This window comes from Schistocerca nitens, chromosome 4 (genome assembly GCF_023898315.1).
Source record: "Schistocerca nitens isolate TAMUIC-IGC-003100 chromosome 4, iqSchNite1.1, whole genome shotgun sequence".
NCBI classification, from domain to species: Eukaryota; Metazoa; Arthropoda; class Insecta; order Orthoptera; family Acrididae; genus Schistocerca; species Schistocerca nitens.
In genome coordinates this window covers 332,740,482-332,762,551 of record NC_064617.1, presented here as the reverse complement: position 1 = coordinate 332,762,551, position 22,070 = coordinate 332,740,482, and the positions used below count along the sequence as shown (strand labels likewise).

Here is a 22,070-nt window from a genome sequence, read left to right as displayed (position 1 = left end):
CGGGTGGGTGGGGTAAGTGACTGGAAGAGAGACAAGGCACACAGCAGACCTGTTTGTGGACAGGTTTGGGAGAGTAATTTTCGTCTGTGAAGGCTTCAGTGGTGCTTAGACTGAAGGACGATAGTTATTGGTGTGGAATTGTCAACAGTTGTACAACTGCAGGTATTGTTGGTGGTTGGTAGGTCTGATGTGGACAGAGATACGGATGTAGCAATCCTTGAAGTGGATGTAAACTTCGAGGAGGGAAGTTTGTTGGGGTTAGGAGGACCAAATGAAGTGAACAGGGAGAACGTGTTGAGGTTCTGGAGGGATGTGGATAGAGTTCCTAAGATGCCCACTGCTGTACCATAATTTTATTCGTAGGTGATGCCTTCAAAGAAGAAGTAATTATGAGTGAATACATAGTTGGCCATGGTGAGCAGGAAGGGGGTTGTAGGTTTGGAGTCAGTCAGGCATTGGAAAAAGTAGTGTTCAATAGCTGCAAGGCCATGGGAATTGGAGATGTTAATGTAGAGACAGGTGACATACACGGTGATAAGCAGTTCACCAGATGGTAAAGGAGCAGGAAGTGTGGAGAGTCAGTGGAGAAAATGATTGGTGTCTTTTATATAGGAGGCCACATTCAGCATAATAGGCTGAAGGTACTGTCCATGAGAGCAGATATTCTATCTGTAAGGACGCAGCAAGCATCCAGAATGGTGTGTCCTGGGTGGTCTGTTATATGAGCTTTAGGATTCATCTTGAAGGTAGGAGTGTGGGGAGTGGTGGGGATAAGGAGAGATGTAGACTCAGGGCAACTGTTCTAGGATGGAGGAAGGACTGGAGATCCTACTTTTCTTTCCTATGTTTTTTTTTTCACCTTCAGAACCACACAGGCTCTGATTTTCTAGCCACCCTCTATCAATGATCTCATCCACACATGAAACATGACTTCATGCCCATGTGGATTGTAGGTGCAGTGTCTCATGCCCCACATTCTTCTCACTGATCGAATTATTCCCGGAATCTCGAATTTATGTCATTACCTACCTTCAGCATTGCATATCTTTGTATGCTTTCCTGTTACCTTCCTGTACCATACACACTTCATTGCACTCTGTACATAACCCTTTCCCCTTTAATTTCCTTGTTCAAGCATGCACATACTAATCCCATTTACTGCAATTACACTTTCTGCCCTCTCTTCACACAACTCCACCCACCGACCTGCATCCTATTATTATCATCTGTTTATCTGTCTGTCTGTCTTTGATCTCACTGTGTTTTCACATTAATTTAGCTCATTTTCATCTTTCATTAAGGGCCCTACTCACTTGTGTTTCATCTTTTTCCATTTCATCCTTTCTGTGATTTTTCTTTGACAGCTGTCACCCACTCCACACCATGTAGTTTATTCCACGCTGTCTAGCCACCTGTGGTTGTCCCATCTGCAGTGATGAGCAGCCAGTCTCCAAATACGTCAAGTGTCTCACTGAGGTCACCACAGACCCAATTACCGTCCCAACCTCATTCAGGAACAGATCTCCTGTGCCATGTCTCTCCAATCGCCTACCACTCCCCACATATCCACTATCCCCCACAAAGGAGCACTTCTCTCATGACTCAGCACCACCCTGAATTGGAGCAAATGGATCACATTCTATACCAGGGTGTCGACTACCTCTCATCATACACTGAATTGAAAAATATCCTCCCCACTCCTCCCACAGTGGTTTTCCACCACCCACCCAAGCTACGCAATATCCTCATCCATCCTTACTCCAGCTCTGTTCCCAGTCCCTTGCCTCATGCAGGGCCGTCGTGAGGGTGTATCAACTGTAGTGGTAGCTATAGGCCTCACAGTTGAAGCGGTCTTACGCTAAAGTTGTGGAGAGTGGTGCTAGATACAGGAAGTACAATTTCATGAATGCAAAGAAATTGTGCTAATGAAAGTTTATTTGCTCTGTGGTGCTAAGCAAGTTTGTCTCTGGTCTAATTATGGATGTAATACTACATATATGGGTGGACAGAGGGACCAGTGCTTACGTAGTACACCAGCCTCATATTGGACGAAATCTGGCAATGTTGGAACCAGTGTGGTGCTAAAGTGAGAAGCTAAAAGTTAGAAGCACAGGTGTTTCTGTAGGAATGCTGCTATCTTTGGCTCTGTCCCTCATCCAGCCCAAACTGATAGCTGGCAAAGGCGAAGGGATAGCAGTTATACATGAAACATTTGTATGCCTCATTGTGTGTAAGTTGAGGGTGCACAGAGTTTTTGATTTTGTGAACATTAACATCAAAGAGGTCAGTTTTTCTTTGTTTATTGTTTGCTGATATGCAAACTGATAACAGTGAAATGTCCAGAGAGTCAGTCTACAAGTTTTAATATCATTTTTTTTCTTTTAGATTAAGGTAATCAATTATGCATCACAGCAAGCCGTGATAGAGGCAGAGGGCAAGATTCAGTGGTGCTTCTGTTACCAAATCTTCAAAATTAAAGACAAACCACATGTAGCAAATAAACTCTGCAAACCTGAAGTATTTAACTCATGGAGTCATCGTAGTGATGCCCTTCAAAAACGTGAATGCTTGGAGGATCATATTTTATCCTACACCAAACGGAATGGTTGGAATTGAAACAAAGGCTAAAAAAGAACTACTCCATTACGACTAAGGCTAAGAAAGAGCTGCACCATTGACAACATGGACAAAGCATGAATAAGTCAAGAAAAGAAACAATGGCAAGATGTTTCAGCAAGAATAATTGCAGTGACAGACTGTTTAGCACAAATGAATTCAGCATTTCGAGGCTCTTTGTCAACAATTTACCAACCTGACAATGGAAACATCCTGAAACTGACAGAAATAATTGTATATTTCGATGCACCGATAAAGGAACACTACATTGTATTCATGACAAGAAGGCTCATTATCACTACCTTGGACTGCAAATTCAAAATGAAGTGACTGAAATGTTAGATAAGTTGTAACTATATTTGTATTCATGGGTGTGTGTGTGTGTGTGTGTGTGTGTGTGTGTGTGTGTGTGTGTGTGTGTGTGTGTTTGAGTGTATACCTGTCCTTTTTTCCCCCTAAGTTAAGTCTTTCCGCTCCTGGGATTGGAATGACTCCTTACCCTCTCCCTTAAAACCCACATCCTTTCGTCTTTCCCTCTCCTTCCCTCTTTCCTGATGAAGCAACCTTGGGTTGCGAAAGCTTGAAATTTGTGTGTGTTTGTGTGTTTTTTATTGTGTCTATCTACCAGTGCTTTCCCATTTGGTAAGTCACAGCATCTTTGTTTTTTATATATATATTTTCCCCCACATGGAATTTTTCCCTCAGCTAAGGGAAAGATGCTAGGTGATATTCGAGCAGCAAAATATTATGCTGTCATCCACAATTGCATCCCAGACATCAGTCATCAAGAACAAATGAGTTTGTGTGTCTGTTACAGCAAGGTGTTGGCTGTTCCAGTTCCAACCATAGTCAAAAAATTCATTCAGTTTTTAGTAGTGAGAAATACAATGGAGAAGGGCTGTCGAAGGTTATAATAGCTTGAAGAAAACAATTTAAACATCATGGATTGTACAGTCCAAGAATATGATAAAGGAGCTAATATGAAAGTAAAGTCCACAAGAATACAGGCTTGAGTTTTGCAGATCAACAAGTTGGCAATGTTTACACCATGTTTTACAGCTTGAACTTGATCCTTGGAGACATGACCAAACGTAGTACGGAGGCAATGATATTTTTCAGCATAATACAACAAATGAACACACTATTTTTGGCATCTATAGAAAGGTGGACTATTCACAACTGGGAATCAAACACTGAACCTTTGGATTTGCAGTCAGACTTCTGTCCTCTTAGTCACCAACCCAACAGTCACAATATTACCTGCAATCACAATACTGCAAGCACAAACTGGTAATGGCCATTTACAATATGCAGTACTCACCAAAAGGATTGTATGCTGGTTGCTTTTTCTTATTACGGGGATAAATAATAGATGTTATAAGGCTTCTGCCAAATCTCTTTTCATACAATGCACTGACAGCTAATGACGCAACAAAAGAACAGTCAGATATGACCTGAAAATAGAAACATCTCATAAGTTTCTTGTGAATGTGCTGGGTTCTTCACAAAAAAACTGTAGTGTCTTAGATTAGAGACTGATACCTTCCTTGATGAGAATAGAAATTTGTAAAAAAAAAAAAAAAAAAAAAAAAAACAATGGGAAAGCACTCAAACACACTCGTTGTAAAAGGAAAACTCAGAGCAGTACTCACCATTATTAAAAGTGATTATGTTATTTCTTATACTCATATTTAAAACAGTCACTATAATGACTAAAATGAAGGACACAATATTCTAGTCTTAACTGCCTCAGGTAAAATCTCATGCCCACCAAGATAAATTTTAAGTACCAATCTTTTGAACGAAAGACACCTCCTTTCACAGCAGAGGTAAATACTTATATGAAATTTTCGCAGGAGAGCTTCTGTAAAGTTTGGAAGGTAGGAGACGAGATACTGGCAGAAGTAAAGCTGTGAGGCCGGGTGTGAGTCGTGCTTCGGTAGCTCAGATGGTAGAGCACTTGCCCGCGAAAGGCAAAGGTCCCGAGTTCGAGTCTCGGTCGGGCACACAGTTTTAATCTGCCAGGAAGTTTCAAATACTTATATATTTCCCTCTAAAACAGCATGTGCCTGATTGACTGACACAGTTTATTATGGTACAAAAAAAAAAAAAACAGCAAGAATAAAAAATAAAAAATAAAGAAAATTCCCAATAGAAATGCATGGCATTCAGTTTATTTTCTGAAGACTAACTAAATATCTTACCTGAGACTAATAGTAAAGGAAATGTAAAGTAAATCTCAATACATTATATCTACATTTTCTAGCTGTAGAAAATATACAAAAGAAGAATGTTTTTGAACTCACTGTTTGTTTGATACTGAAGCAATCAACATGTGACCCAACAACCATCTTTGGTTCTGAGCAGAATTCCTCTGGCCGAGCCCATCGTGCAAAATCCTTCCGCTGTTTTGGTGACAATGGCAGTGGACCATCACGGTCTGTGTATGGTAACGAATACTGGAATCGTTCTGATAAATCAACATTCATAAATGGTACATATTCTTTTCCATTTATATTTGAAGTCTGTAATAAAACTCGTTTCTCTTCTTCTGTATAAGTATCTTGTCCAGTAATTTTCAAATGTGCACTGCTGCCACGATGAAGCTGTGGTCCAGTTCCTAAGATATAAAAGAAAAAAAAGAATTTTTTAAAATTAAATCATTTCTGGTTTTGGCTGTTAAAACATTATTAACTGTGATTGCAATTTTGAAATGTTGTCATTTTTCAAGCGTAGTCAGATGTTGTAACCCATTCAAATAATATACGGCTGTGCTATTGTGTACAAGCAGTTTCATGAGAGGATGTTTATTTTCAACTGTTCCATACATCATATACATTATAGAGCTGGTGAAATAATGATGTAAACACCGAAATTTAACTTTCTTGTTGTAGTCATGCAGTTACATAACAGTTTTCATTTTAAGAATATTGTTTTGTTTTGTGTGTTTAATGTGTATTCTATATTTTTACAGACATGTCAAACGGAGAAAGAATTCCATGCACTTTCCACAGAGGAAATGTCAAGATTATGGGATTCTCAAATAATAAAGCACAGAGGGCCAAATAATCATGTTTCCAATATTTAAAACTCCAGGATGTAGAAACCAGAAATAAAACAACACTAAATAAGATTAGAACAGAATATGTTTAGAAATTAAAGCCCTAAAAGTATTTGATTTTTATTTAGTTTTATTTATTTATTTAATTTTAAGTTCCACAGACTCTTAATGTGTATGTATCACTAGGCTGTAGATTGTGTTAGATTATTACAATAATAAACATATGTAAATGGTCATAAGGCTTACAATCTAAATCATATTGAACAGATACAAGAAAAGTGAGGTCCAAGTGTTTGGATAATTGTAGTGATAATAGTTACACATACAAACAACAACTCTAACACACTAATTCTTTAAAAAAATGTTTTGTTAAAAAGTGAGATACCAGTGATATACAGTAAGTTCACACAGCAATGCTTAAAATTACTAACAATGGACCAAGTATTATTACACACTGTCAAAAATTTCCTGTAAAGATGAGAAAGAATTATCCAAAAAATACAATTTGAGTTTTCTTCATATCCCCAATAACTTACTTGACACGAACTGGAAGTTTACTGTATACCTCTATGCTTGAATAACATATTCTCTTCTGCACCATCCCTTTTTTTTTTTTTTAAATCTTCATGAAGATTAAGCTTACTTCCTGTATCATGGTCATGATATGCACTGTTAATTTTGTAAATTATACAATTCTTGTTGACAAGACACCAACACACACAAATGTATTGATATGGCATGGTGAGGATACCCAGCTTTTTCTGCAAGAGCATCTAGGATGGACTCTACTCATAATTCTGATGACTCTCTTCTGCGTCATTAAGACTTTATTTGGTTGTGACTGGTTTCCTCAGACTATAATTCCATAAGTCATAAATGAATGGTAATATCCAAATTGTGTAGCCTTGATTCTTTCCTGGTCACAAACAGATGCAATTGAGAAAACGGCAAAGGCTGCCAAATTCAGTCTCTTACATACGTCGATGAAGTCAACTAACCAGTTCAGGTTGCTATTAGTATAGGTATTCCCAGAGTTTGGAAGACTCACTCTCAATATTTCTTTGTTACAACATTTTATCTCAGCATTTTCTTTTTTTGTGTGCTGTCTGAAACTGAATGAACTGAACCTTGTTCACATTGAGGGACAGATGATTTGAATATAGTGGCAACAGTTTTTTCTTTCCTGCAGCTGGGTCCTTTGACAATTGTAATGATTGTGTCATCTGCAAACAGGGTGAAGCATGCTTTTTGGCTCATACAGCACAGCACATCACTTATAAAAATTAAGAATAGTAAAGGAGCAAGCACTGAGCCCTGTGATACTCAACCTTTCACTGTGAGAGTGACAAAACAGAATTATTTCAACACTACCTTTCACTTTCGGTCATCTAGAAATGACTTCAGCCACATCCCTATTTTACCATTGAAGCCATAGTGCTCATCAGATTTCCTAAACAAAACTCTATGATCTACTCAGTATAAGGACTTAGATCAGAGATAAAATGACATTAGGCAACTATCCAGTATCGAGCCTAATTTTACCATCTGGCCTGACACTAGATAGCAGATTTTCAATAAATTATGAAAATTTCACAAAACTGACTTTACTTAGTTCACATGTAAGATACTCTAAACACAAATAAAATGACAAAGTTTTCAAATCAAAACACAGTTTATTATTCATTTTAACACAAAAATAAATCAGCACATGTACTGAATTAGAGGCAAGTTCTGATGAATGAATACCAATTTCTCTGAATTAATGGATAATAGGCAGTTCTGTTTGTCCTTAGAAATAAGTTCAGCTTCAGATAAAAGTCTTTTGCTGTATACATTGCAGCAAGGTGCTGAAAGGTAAATTCTGGCAAACTTTGCCAAATTCAGGTACTGTGTCACATTAGGGGATCACCACATACAAGGGTCATGACTGCAGTCAATTCAAACTGTCTTCAAATAATTGTTTCAGTATCCTCGCCAATGAACATTGTGATGGAGGCTGGTATGTGTGGTGCAGCACCAGAGTGCTGAAGTCTACTATGGAGGGTGTATACAATGTAGTATGAATAGACCTGCTGGCCGAAGCATTTACCTGCAGGTGGCAGAAGGTCAGGTGGGCCAATGCTTATGTGGAGTTCAATCACCAAGGACTTCAGCTTGCACTTCATGCCACGTGTTGTTGCAGAGTGCTTAGTCATTAGCCTTCCACACCAGCCATGTGCTGAGTTATTCCTGTGCCCATTTCTATGTTGTGGTATCGCAGCAGTGGGCAATTGTTCAGGTGCAGAAGTTAGCACAAGAAGTGCCACGGATGTAAGACAGCAACTGGTGCCGCCCAACCACTAGCTGTGCAAGTGCCACACCCCCTGAGGTGAGGTACCACCGACACCATTAATCAAGAGGATAAAGTGACCCCTGACTGCTGTTGTACCCAGTTCTTACAGAGTGGTAGACAAGTTTTTGCTGAGATGTGTAGCTCCAGTCTACATCCATCTACTACCAACATAGTGTAATTGAACTTTTGAAAGTCATACCTCAGAACTGGCCTCAAGATTTTTGTTTATGTCTTCACTGTGAACAGTTGAAGTGTTTGACTTGCTCCAGAATTGGTTAGAACTTGTATCTGGAATTTATCAAGGAGTCATTCGACTAAAGTATAATATAACAGTTTCTAAGAGGTTCTGTTCTCTCATTCCTCTTATTCTGCCTAAGAATCCACACACCACACCCTGATGGGACATGAATACTTTTAGCTACGAGAGTACCTAGTCACTTCATATGTCAGCTCAGACACTTTGATTCCCATAGATTGACTCACATGGCAAGATTGTTTTACTCTCATGAAGTTATCTTTGCCAGAAATTATTTAGTCACCATCACCCTGCGAAGTATCCGTGCCAACTGTCTAGTGTAGTGACATTGTCACGCTGGTGCAGATATTCAACTGGTGATGAAGGTTGTTCTTATGTATGTGATGCCCATATCTTTCTTTCTTTTCCACTTTTCCTGGTGTTCAACTTGGGCCACCATGGACCTGGCATTTCTGCACTGCTTACAGGAACAATTGTATCTCTAGAAGGTGCAGCAGCAGCAGCAGCAACAGGATTAGATGCAGGCACAGATAAACCAGAATGTGGACTTCCTTTGCACCCTTGTCTCACCAGTGGGGGATCAGGTGTCAGCTCTGCAGTCTTCTTTGCAGCCCCCACCACCACAGCCCCATTTGCTGGTTTTGATGAGTCAGTGGAATGGTGGGAGAATTATCTGAGCCAGTTCTTACTTCATTGCCAGGTAAGGCGTATCTTCGATCCAGCTGTTAAGGCTAACTTGTTGTCATCCTGCAGTGAGAGTTTATATGAAGCTGTCCAAAATTTGAGACCCTTCACCAATCCCGAGAAACTCCCTTTTGAAGAGCTTTTTAGGTTGCTTATGCAGTATTTCAGACATAAAACCCATGCAATGGTGGCACAGTTGCAGTTTCACTAGCACCACAGGCACTCTGGGCAGTCATATGCAGCCTGGATCACCGATTTACAGGGCCTCTTGTGCAAGTGTCAATTTTAATATTCCAAATGTGCTACCTCTTATGCAGACTCACAATTTCATGATGTGATTGTCCAGTTTGCTCCAGATCCTGAGGTTCAGACTATTACCCATTTGATAATGATTGACCCCTGACTTTGAGCTTATATCCTGGTCGCATTGCATTACAAACATCAGTGTGTTGTACCTTGTCATAATTGTGGAAATGTCTACTTTTATTTAGTGTATGAATATTACATCTTAGTTCGAATGGGGGAGGGGGAAGGGGGGGGGGAGAGGGGGCCGACATACACAATAATATTTAAGAGAAACTGTGCTTCTTTTAGCTTTTTCGGTGAGTGTCAACTTTAAATATGCATAAAAACCAGACTGTAAATAGGAGAAAAATTTCCTTTGCACAGTTTAAAGATACGTCCTTGTTCTATTTACAGGCAGATTTTCATTATTTTCTGATTACTCGTTTCATCACAACAACATCAAATGCAAGATGCTGCGACTGAGCTTACTGTCGTAGCTACTGTGACAGAAAACGCACTGGTGTTGAGCTTTAACTTCTGTTGGTTACATTATATGTCTTTACTACTGAGTACTCCTTGTGTTTTATTAAAAAACTAGAAACCCGCCTCGATTGCGAAAAAGCACCTAGTGTTAACCTAGGTTTCAGCGTAGTTAACACTAGGTGCTTTTTTCGCAATCGAGTCGGATTTCTAGTTATTTAATATATTAACCAACGATTGCTGACGCGCTGCGATGTTGAAGGTTCTCCTTGTGTTTGTTATTTAAGAGTTTGTAAAGCAATTGTGTTAGTACCTGCAATACATGCGAGGCTGTGGTGAAGCTTAGTTGTTTACACCAGTGTGCTGCCATTGTTCTAATGCGCCACAAGCGCGTGTTCTTCAGCGAAGAACGGCAATTTCATAGTCGAATTCCAGTAAAGCATTGCCGCATTCAGTTTTTAGTAAAGAGAAATAATATGCAAAATCACAAATAAATGCTCAATATGCAAGCAGCTCACAATAAATGAACATTTGTATGGCACAGTTCAACAGTAAATGGAAAAGTCGATTAGCTCAAATAAACCTTGCAGTACAGAATGATAAATCTAATAAAGCCTACTTCAATCACTTTCACTGCTGGCTGTAGTCTCGTTGCTGCTATTGCAGTCGTCTACATGGATCAGCAATGGTTCTGTTGCTATGTCAAGACAGTCGACTCATTGTGCATAACTGTTTTCCAGGTTGTGTACAAGACTAGCAGAGCTTAGTGACACAACTGTAAAGTACCATTTATTTTGAAATTCTTGTTCTCCTTTGCTAGCTTGTATTTGAAAAATGCACAAATAAGTTCAATGGTATTCAACTTGCAGTACACTACAGGCAACCAAAGGAATTTAATTTCCTCGAACACTGATTGCAATGTGCTTTCCAAAAGGCTTTCCTGTGCCCTGAAGTACAGTTGCACATGTTCCAATAGGCCAGATGTATTAAATTGCTCGTATGATATGACATTGGATGGAAGCTCTACGTTATTGCTTTCCATTCTTTCAATAATAGAATCCTTTCTTCATTCTGTAGATGGATTTTGGGATTTATTATTGTAATATGGAGTCTGATATAAAACAATTGCAGATCTGTTTGGCAATTTTTCAAGAACGCTCCTAAGCCACTCTTCACAGTGTCTGGCATTCGTTTTAGAATGATAATCTGTACTTCCTTTTTGCCCAACTAAACATAAGTTAGCATTCTGCATGAACCCATCTTTGTTCCTAATAAGGCACATTATAATCCTTCTTCCAGAACCAGATGGTGTTTGAATTTCTCTTCTCCAGCCATTCCTCTTCCTCTGTAATAATTGTATACATTTTCTTCTGTATAAGGCTTTTTTTGTTCCTGCAAAACAAACTTTCTGGGATGATTTGCACTACACCAACTGTCTTCAATGTAATAAACAGTCCATCCAGTGTTGCATAAGTGTCTTAAATCCCACAAGAACTTGACTCTTTTTCCTGGTACTTGGTTATTTTCCATCAGCACAGGTTTTTTGCTGAAATTTTTGTATCTAAAGCCCAATTTTCGAATAGCACGCCAAAGGGTTGTTTCACTCATATCAGGAAAATCTTTCATTTCATTCTTCAACTTTTCCAACATGGCTGCCACTGTTAGCAACTAGATTTCCTCATAGAAGTCATGGATTTTTCTTCTCATGACTCTATGTGTAAACTTGTCCAAAACAAAATTCTGTCACCTGCCAGAACTGTTTTTTGGTGATACAAGACATGAAGTTTCTCATATTAACCTCAAATTTGCTGCTCTGTACTTTCATTAATACCATCACATTCAGAAGTTCTCTTTACTGGCTGTGATATGGAACTGCCCGCACCCTGTTCTTTTTTGGTGTTAAAGTAAGCACACACGCTGATCACCATAGACTTTTCGCAACTCCGTAAATGAGTAATTGATGCATGGTTTCACACAAGTACAAAGCAACTAATTATGTTACGAGCACACTCTCAAATTAATACACAACAACAAGTCAGAGCACAATTGTTTTCTATCTGACAGAAAGCTGCAATGCAAACACTGCAACAATGAACAATGAAGTGGAAACACTGTTCAGAAGTCTGGCATCATAGCACATGGTGCATAGAAATGCAAAAACAGTGAAAATAAAGATGTTATTAGCACAGAATGCATAGAAACATAATGTCTTTGGAAGGCAACAACAGATCTTGTGTTTACACTTTTCATCTTATAATATGAATCACCATTAGATGAAGAGTAACACACTTTTTTTCTTTCGAGTCATCAGTCTTCTGACTGGTTTCATACAGCCTACCAAGAATTCCCCTCCTGTGCCAACCTCTTTATCTCAGAGTAGCACTTGCAACCAACGTCCTCATTTATTTGCTGGATGTATTCCAATCTCTGTCTTCCTCTACAGTTTTTGCCCTCTGCAGCTCCCTCTAGTACAGTGGAAGTCATTCCCTGATGTCTTAACAGATGTCCTGTCATCCTGTCCCTTCTCCTTGTCAGTGTTTCCACATATTCCTTTCCTCTAGGTATCTGAGCAGAACCTCCTCATTCCTTACCTTATCAGTCCACCTAATTTTCAACATTTGTCTGTAGCACTACACCTCAAATGTTTCGATTCTCTTCTGTTCCAGTTTTCCCACAGTCCATGTTTCACTGCCATAAAATGCTGTGCTCCAAACGTACATTCTCAGAAATGTCTTCCTCAAATTAAGGCCTATGTTTGATACTAACAGACTTCTCTTGGTGAGGAACGCTCTTTCTGCCAGTGCTAGTCTGCTTTTGATGTCCTCTTTGCTCCATCTGTCATTGGTTATTTTGCTGTCTACATAGTAGAATTCCTTAACTTCATCAACTTTGTGACTGTCGACCTGATGTTAAGTTTCTTGCTGTTCTCATTTCTGCTACTTCTCATTACTTTCATTTTTCTTAAATTTACTCTCAATCTATATTCTGCACTCATTAGAGTGTTCATTCCATTCTGAAGATCATGCAATTCTTCTTCACTTTCATTCTTGCAACACAGGTGTCCTGCTCATTGTGCAAACCAGTAGTGCTGCCCCAACTGTCATTTGTTGTATGTTTCCCAAGATTGCATGTGAAGGATATGTGTCGAATATGCCATCAGATAGGCCATTTGGCAACTGTTGTGACACTCACTGGGCTATGACTCCGGCATTGGATGCCCTGGTGTATTCACTGGCCTGTGACGCTCCGAGCGATACCCTGCATGTATTGCCCAAGAGTAATTTGCTTACGCTGTTAGTGAATGGGCAACTGGTCGAATTTTAAGCAGACATGGGAGCAACATCAGTTTCATTAATATATGTACGGGCTGTTGTGGTGCCTGAAGTTTCAGTGGCTGCTTCTTCAGGTTGTGTCTTATAATTAACACAGCATTCCTTTAAGAGTGAAATACTCCATCTCAGCACCTTACAAAACTGTGAAATATCTATTAACGTTGTTTCATTGTTTGTGGTCAATTCACCACTGCTACAAAATATCTTTGGGCAAGACAATTTTTCTGTTTTTAGCTTCCAGATCATTGATGAAGAGCATTTAGTGTCTTGATCTATTCCTTTTCATGATTTGCACACCTCGTTGCAGTCATACAGCCTGCTGTTTGAGAATATTTTGGGGCAGGCAGAAAATTTCAAGGCATATATTTCTCTTAAGCATCAGCGAAACCTTAACTCTGTTGCCCCCGCTCCATTCTGCTTGCCATGTGCAGACATGGTAAAGTTGAGTTGCAGCATTGGCAGGGTCATGGCATCATTTCTTCTGTTTTCATAGGTCGGTGGATGATGATTCGGAAGCCTGATGGCGCTGTGCACCTTTCCGGCTTGGGACCTGTGGAAGGTACATTAGCTTATTTGTTTTAGTTGTAAATATTTGTGATGTATTATTGTTTTTCTGATATGTTCTACATCCTGGAGGACCTCCTGATTGAAGATCAGTTGGAATGAAAGTAAATCAAATCTAATCTAATCTGGCAATTTTAATCTGACAATCAATGTGCAATTTGTCATGGATAAGTATTCCATCCCGAGGCAGGTGGAATTGTTGGCAAAGTTGTTAGGAGCATACTGCATCAACTTGTTCCATGCTTACTTGCAGCTGCCATTGGACACAGTTCTTCAGACTGTCTTGGTCCTTAAGAACCCATTTGGACTTTACCAGTTTACTTGCTTACCTTGTGGAACCTTGTTTGTGCCTTGAATTTATCTATGGTTTTTGGATCAGTTGATTCAGGACATTCCTTATTGTGTCAATTACCTGCATGACATCTGGGTGGGCCCTACTCAGGAGCATCTATGAAACCGATAGTCAGTTTTCAAACACCTCCTGGAGAATGCCTTCGTTGCAAATTGGAAAAGCAGTAAAGGTGATTAAAAGCCTCAAATGCAAAATGTCAGCAGGTATAAATGAGCAACCAGTGTCACTTACAATCTGTACGACTTCTCAAATTGCAAAGCTCCTTGCTCATGTTGCCAATTTATCATTCACTGAGGTACCCCCACAGATTAAAAACTTCAGAAATGAAACCTTTTTTTCAAAAGTGATAATAGATATATTTGAAAATTATCAGCCCATATCACTCCTCTCACCATTCCCTAAAGTATTTGAGATACTGATGAAACAACAAACTCCTAAGTACTTAAATAACCAAGCTGTTGAACACTAATCAACATGACTTTCAAACATGTAAAAGACCAGAAACTGCAATAATGGATAACACAAATGAAATAATTATCAATCTAGATAATAACAATAATATTGTAGAAGTTAATGTAGATCTTTTGAAAACTTTCTTCACTTTCAGTTATGAAATCTTTTAGATAAGATGGGAGCAATTGGGATAGAAAATAAGTGGTTTCAATCTTATTTGCAAAATAGATCACAGGTTGTGGAACTTGCATCAACTCATTCCAACCATGATATCAGATAAGTATCTGATGGAAAGAAAGTCAAAATAGGTGCACCATATGGTAGTCTTTTAGACCCCCTTCTGTGCCATAATTATATAAATGATACAAAGACCTCAGAAATTGCAGCTAAGATTATGTTGTTTGCAGATGACACTAGTGTAATAGCGAGTGATGTTAAGGATCTCTGTCTACAACAACTAATCAAATCATTGAAAGTATCTGCACTCATGGTTCAATGCCAACAGACTATGTAAAGAAAACAAAGTTCATTTTGGAAAAATGAATCATGACCAGTATCTCCAGCTGGTACTGGGTGGAAATGAGACACAAATGGTATGATGCGCAAAGCTTTCAGGGTTATATGTTGATCAGGACAAACTGGGAAGACCATGTAAGTAAATTCCCAGAGACTCAGTTCTGCATTGCTTTCTCTGAAAATCATTTCTAAATTATGTTCCTCAAAGGTAACAGAATGGCTTACTTTGGTTACTTCCAGTTCCTTGTAACTAATGAAATAATCTCTTGAATGACATTTTTTGCATTACAGGAAGGGTCTATTTGAATCTTGATACACAGCTCTACAAGAACTCACTGCAAGTTCTTAGTCCTGCAAGTTGTGTGTGTTTACAATAGCCTCCCTACACACATATAAATGTGTATTGATGGCAAGAGCTAATCTTGGAAACCTGCGACCTAATAGTAATTATTGTAGTTGTAACACTTGCAACTGTGGGTTACTCCATGTAGAGAGACAGAAAAAAAAACTCATACTCAAAGACCTCTGAGGCACTTTGGTGTCATTCTTTACAATGAACTGCCAGCATACATAAAGAAGTTGGAGAGGGAATGGCTTTTAGAGCAGCATTAAACTAATTTCTCGTCGAGAAGTGTTTCTGCAGTGTAAATGAATATGTTGGATTACATAAACAGTACAGCCTCATTTATTGTGCAGTACTTTTTACTCTGTTAAAAAATGTACCAAACATCCTGTGTTTGTCTTTACATAAGAATGTTTCTATTGCTGGCTCCTGTTTTCTCAGTTTCATATGCACCTCCTAAGAGATGAGATCTACACGACTGGCCATTAAAATTGCTACACCAAGAAGAAATGCAGATGATGAGCAGGTATTTATTGGACAAATATATTATACTAGAACTGACATGTGATTACATTTTCACGCAATTTGGGTGCATAGAGCCTGAGAAATCAGTACCCAGAACAACCACCTCTGGCCGTAATAACGGCCTTGATATGCCTGGGTGTTGAATCAAACAGAGCTTGGATGGCGTGTACAGGTACAGCTGCCCATGCAGCTTTAACACAATACCACAGTTCATCAAGAGTAGTGACTGGCGTATTGTGACGAACCAGTTGCTCGGCCACCATTGACCAGATGTTTTCAATTGGTGAGAGATCTGGAGAATGTGCTGGCCAGGGCAGCAGTCGAACATTTCTGTGTCCAGAAAGGCCCGTACAGGACCTGCAATATGCAGTCGTGCATTATCCTGCTGAAATGTAGGGTTTTGCAGGGATTGAATGAAGGGTAGAGCCACGGGTCGTAACACATCTGAAATGTAATGTCCACTGTTCAAAGTGCCGTCAATGCGAACAAGAGGTGACTGAGACGCGTAACCAGTGGCACCCCATACCATCATGCCGGGTGATATGCCAGTATGGCAATGATGAATACACGCTTCCAATGTGCGTTCACCGCAATGTCGCCAAACATGGATGTGACCATGATGATGCTGTAAACAGAACCTGGATTCATCTGAAAAAATGATATTTTGCCATTCGTGCACCCAGGTTCGTCATTGGGTACACCATCGCAAGCACTCCTGTCTTTGATGCAGCGTCAAGAGTAACCGCAGCCATGGTCTCCGAGCTGATAGTCCATGCTGCTGCAAACGTTGTTGAACTGTTCGTGCAGATGGTTGTTGTCTTGCAAACGTCCCCATCTGTTGACTCAGGGATGGAGACGTGGCTGCATGATCCATTACAGCCATGCTGATAAGGTGCCGGTCATCTCAACTGCTAGTGATACGAAGCCATTGGGATCCAGCACGGTGTTCCGTATTACCCTCCTGAACCCACCTGTTCCATATTCTGCTAACAGTCATTGGATCTCAACCAACGCGAGCAGCAATGTCGCGATACGATAAGCCACAATCGCGATAGGCTACAATCCGACCTTTATCAAAGCCAGAAACATGATGGTACACATTTTGCCTCCTTAACACGAGGCATCACAACAACGTTTCACCAGGTAACTCCAGTTAACTGCTGTTTGTGTACGAGAAATCGGTTGGAAACTTTCCTCATGTCAGCACGTTGTAGGTGTCGCCACCGGCGCCAACCTTGTGTGAATGCTCTGAAAAGCTAATGGTTTGCATATCACAGCATCTTCTTCCTGTCGGTTAAATTTCACGTCTGTAGCACGTCATCTTTGTGGTGTAGCAATTTTAATGGCCAGTAGTGTATTTCAAGATTAGTTGTGGTGAATATAGTGTTGGCAGGTGTTTGGGTGTTCATGCCTTTATACTTTTCAGCAGTGTTCATGCGGTCACATTTTTTCAGGGGTGAAATATAACAAAATTTCATGTTCTAGTTATATCACTGATTAAACTTCTTGGGCATGTTTTAATCTCCTTGTAGACTAGTTATGTGCAGTTTTCTTTCCAAATCATGTACCAAGCAAAGTAGTTAAGCCAGTACTAATATACTGGATTCGCATTCAGGAGGAGACACCCGGACTTGGCTTTTCCATGCTTTTCCCAAACTGTTCATGTGAATGCTGAGTTGGTTCCAACGATAAGGCCATGGCCAATTTGTTGCACTATCCTTACCTAATCCTATCCTAATCTGCATGCCTTTCATACCATCATCATGTTTTCTGCTACATCAGCAGGTCCTTTCCATCTCTATTACATGCAATCCATTGCTTCCTTCTTAACGCTGGTGTATGTTTTATATACATATACATTATTTTTGTAATATATCTATCTGCATGTCCAGCACTGTTGTAAAAATGGTCTAAGGATGAATAAATAAATTAAATAAATAAACTGTTTCATCTTCATTTACCACGCTATGATTATGACACTTCTGTATTGTCTGTATTCTCCAAAATTTTGCCAGTCTCCCTTACCATCTCCCATTATTTTTCATTCTTTGCAATAGGGAAACTAAATATTTTGAAAAAATAAAAACCAACTGAACAGTTAGAAAACTACAGAAAGATAAAGGAGTAAATCATAAAGAATGAGGAGGAGGCAGGGGGGGGGGGGGAGGAGGGGGAGGAGGAGGATAAGGGGAGGAGGAAGACGGATGGAGGAGGAGGGTGAAATTAAGGCCCACTAATAATAAAGAGACATAATTACGTATACTGCACATGTTAAAACATTCCAAAAATAGGGAATACTGCAGACATTATAAGAAAAGCTTTAAATTCAGTTTTATGTCATATACAGGAGCAAATACTTTCAGATTAAATGTATTACATTTGAATAGAGTGATGCATGTGTTCTGTGGTTGTTTTCCTAATTCAGATCCTTTAAAGGCTATTGTGTTTTCAACAGACAAGTTACAAATAGGTGAAGCAACCATAATTATTGTCTCTCATGCAGTCTGTGATCAGAGGCAATGGCAAATACTGCTTCACACCACTGAACGGGAATACAAAGAGTGTACATATCAGTTCCAGAAGATCATTTTACTTTTCCTCAAGAAGAGTAATGACAATATCTGAAACTTCATGTGAAGTGCTAGTCTAGTTGTAATACATCATCCACATGAAAATCAGACACATTTTACCTGTCAAAGGTACACACTGACAAGTGCATCTTTGTAACACATTCACATAGATACACCTGGTCCATCAGTTGAGATCTGTGTAAAGGGTAATGGTGTCCCTAACATGAGAGTAGCCAGCAAAATGTGAAAAAAACAAATGCTGATTACTCATGTTCATACTTAAATGTTTCAATTTCTTGTTTATCTTGGTACCAGTCCAAGCTGCCGGTGATGATGGTCATGTTTGTGTGAGGTGTGCTTGCTTGTTTTTGTGTGGTGTGAGTGTGTTTTCTCTTTTCTGAAGAAGGCTAAAGCTAAACCGTAAACATATAACAGTCTTTCTTAGTGTGTGTCTGCAATTTGTGAGTAGCAATCGATCCTTTTCCTAATATTGTTGATATACCAACCTGGAGTTTCCACTATTTGATTTGATAAGACATGCTATGTGTATGTTCACTGACCTTATCATGCAGTCTGTCTTTATTAGAGGAAGACCAAAAAAAAAAACAGTCTGCTGACATTATTTAGCATGGAAGACAGTCGTTGATGTATGTTACATAAATACAAACACACATTACCTCTTTGAGATGAAGCTCTCACTGATATACTAGGGCTCTTTGCTTCTGGGATTGTAGGGACAGATGGTTGGACAGAGACTGAAGTTTCCTTTGGTTTGTGAGAAATCCCTTTCAGTTCCTCAGCCCGTTCCACAGCATTGCAAGTAACCTTCGTAAGTTTAGCATGGAGCACAGGATCATTGACAGCTGCTGCTCTCTACAAAACACAGTTACAAATAATAAAGAAAACCTAGAAAGAATGATCAATAAGTGTGATGGATAACATACTTCAAAACAAATCTTAAGTAAAAATCTAGTGTTGTCGTAAAACTTTGTATGCCATTAAAATACTACAAATTAGTAGGTATCTGTCAGTCCATTATTCTTTAAAGAATCAAACCCCCTGTGAATACATTACAAATGAATTAAGTGTCAAATATCTGAAATTAAGCCTGAAGTGAGAAAAGGTTTGAAATTATTCTTAAAATTTGTTTGAAGTCACTAAGTGCTCTCATTATGAAACACTGGATGAACATCATGTAGGCAATTTGCACTTCACTCTAAGTAAAATCAAGTTTTTCATGCTTCTTAATGTTTATGACATCATCACGTCCTGAACTATGTGTTATACAATGATATAATTTTTGCAGATACATTCAGTGATATATGCAGATATTGTCTGCCAAGTGTGTTGTGAAGAGAGTTAGTAGTATACAGAAGTAATAAATACAGATGTCATGCCTGATACTGAAGATGTGTGGATACTGTTTCCAACCAGTGTTTCAACTAGAGTCAGTAATAAAGAAGTAATAAATTAAAATGTTATGTCTGTTGCTGAAGTTTTACAGCATGAACAGTGAAAATGTAGTGAAATCATGAACTTTTCTTCCTTTTATCATTCTGTGGGAATGTCAACAAGAAAATGTTTCATAAACATCCGATATTATATGCACAGTTTGTTGGAAGTCACTAAGTGCTCTCATTCTAAAACACAGGATGAATGAAGTCCACGTATTAGTGCACTGTCAGTTATACTGCCTCAAGGCAAACATACAGTTTCTAACTGAATTCTGGTTCTGTACTGCTTGCTTAATTCTATTATGCTTGAGAAATAATGACATCATACCAACCCCATTCTTAATCTACTGAAGAGAGCTGACATTACCATAGGTTCAATTCATGTTATACAGTACAATAACAGATTTTAAAAACAACTTATGCTCAAATGAGGAGGTTTTGAATAAATAGGCACTGGAATTGGCACACAAACTCCTGAAGCAGTGCCAAATAAAAAGTCTTGCATCAGGATGGGAGACGCACAACTTTATAAGACCATAAGAGTACATGATACTGATTACTATACATCATCAGTGTGACCATCTCACTGATGATGTGGTTCTCCTATTCCACAAATACATGTGACACCTGAGCTTATTAATTTAATTTTTTGCATCGAAAACTGTCACTTTCCGACCTAACATAGACCTCAGGCTATGCTGCATATTTGTCAGCACAACCAGGTTTTTAGCTTTCATATTCGATGGCTTTGTCAACTCACAACCAAGCTCACATTCCAGCAAACCACCTCATAATTCGTGACACACTAAGGAAAAAAAAAAAAAAACCAAGATTATAAATTTAATCTGAGCTGTAAGGTCCCAACCTAGCCACAACCTTGCAAATCGTGACATACTTAGAAAAATGTCGTGAATATAATAGAGGGAAACATTCCACGCGGGAAAAATATATCTAAAAACAAAGATGATGTGACTTACCATACGAAAGTGCTGGCAGGTCGATAGGTACACAAACAAACACATACATACACACAAAATTCAAGCTTTCACAACCAATGGTTGCTTCGTCAGGAAAGAGGGAAGGAGAGGGAAAGATGAAAGGATGCGGGTTTTAAGGGAGAGGGTAAGGAGTCATTCCAATCTCGGGAGTGGAAAGACTTACCTTAGGGGGAAAAAAAGACAGGTATACACTCGCGCAAACACACACACACACACACACACACACACACACACACACACATATCCATCCGCGCATACACAGACACAAGCAGACATTTGTAACCTTTACAAATGTCTGCTTGTGTGTGTGTGTGTGTGTGTGTGTGTGTGTGTGTGTGTGTGTGTGTGTGTGTGTGTGTGCGCGCGCGCGCGTATACCTGTCCTTTTTTCCCCCTAAGGTAAGTCTTTCCGCTCCCGGGATTGGAATGACTCCTTACCCTCTCCCTTAAAACCCACATCCTTTCTTCTTTCAATCTCCTTCCCCTCTTTCCTGATGAGGCAACAGTTTGTTGCGAAAGCTTGAATTTTGTGTGTGTTTGTGTTTGTTTGTGTGTCTATCGACCTGCCAGCGCTTTCTTTCGGTAAGTCACATCATCTTTGTTTTTAGATATATTTTTCCCACGTGGAATGTTTCCCTCTATTATATTGACATCTTTGTTTTTAAATATATTAGAAAAATGTCAAATATTTGTGTTAACAGTGGACAAGAGAATGGTTGCAAATTCAGTGTTATAAACTAATTATCTCTTTTCTCACATCTATATGGTTACATGAAAGTATCATCTCACTGATTACATGAAACTGATGTGTTGCTGACCTATAAGCAATAGAGAAACACTGTCATGACTACCACTGTCCCTGATCTAGACAGTGCTGACCTAAAGGACCATATTATGATGGCTCATGTGCTTAGAAAAACCCTGTCAGTACCGTAGTGCTTGGCACAGATGGAAAAATAGCCTTAAAAACATTGTGAATGCTGAAGAAATGATTGTGTAACTGTCAGTTAATATTGTGATGAATGTCATGATTTAGGTTGCACGATGTGACCAGTATACCGAGCTGTTTATTATTTTAAGTTATACATGAATTCTAACAGCAAATGACTGTTGTTGAATCATGGCAAAAATGACAACTGTCAGCAGTATTTTTCATAAAGTTCCAGTCAACAGTTCCATTACATTTAGTAACTTCTGTTAATACAGTATTACGCTGAAAAGATGCCACTGATGAGTGACAATAAAAAATC

General features: G+C 39.1%; 1 protein-coding gene across 1 annotated transcript in view; it reads right to left on the bottom strand.

Annotated features, from left to right (window-relative positions):
* LOC126252940 (calpain-7-like) overlaps positions 1-22,070 on the bottom strand; it is an 87,222-nt gene that overhangs the window by 39,398 nt on the left and 25,754 nt on the right. Inside the window, exons 3-5 of the mRNA XM_049953942.1 lie at positions 19,047-19,242; positions 4,923-5,236; positions 3,938-4,070 (exon numbers count right to left, since the gene is read on the bottom strand). Coding sequence (XP_049809899.1) covers positions 3,938-4,070; positions 4,923-5,236; positions 19,047-19,242 — 643 coding nt within the window. The remainder of the gene's footprint in view (positions 1-3,937; positions 4,071-4,922; positions 5,237-19,046; positions 19,243-22,070) is intronic.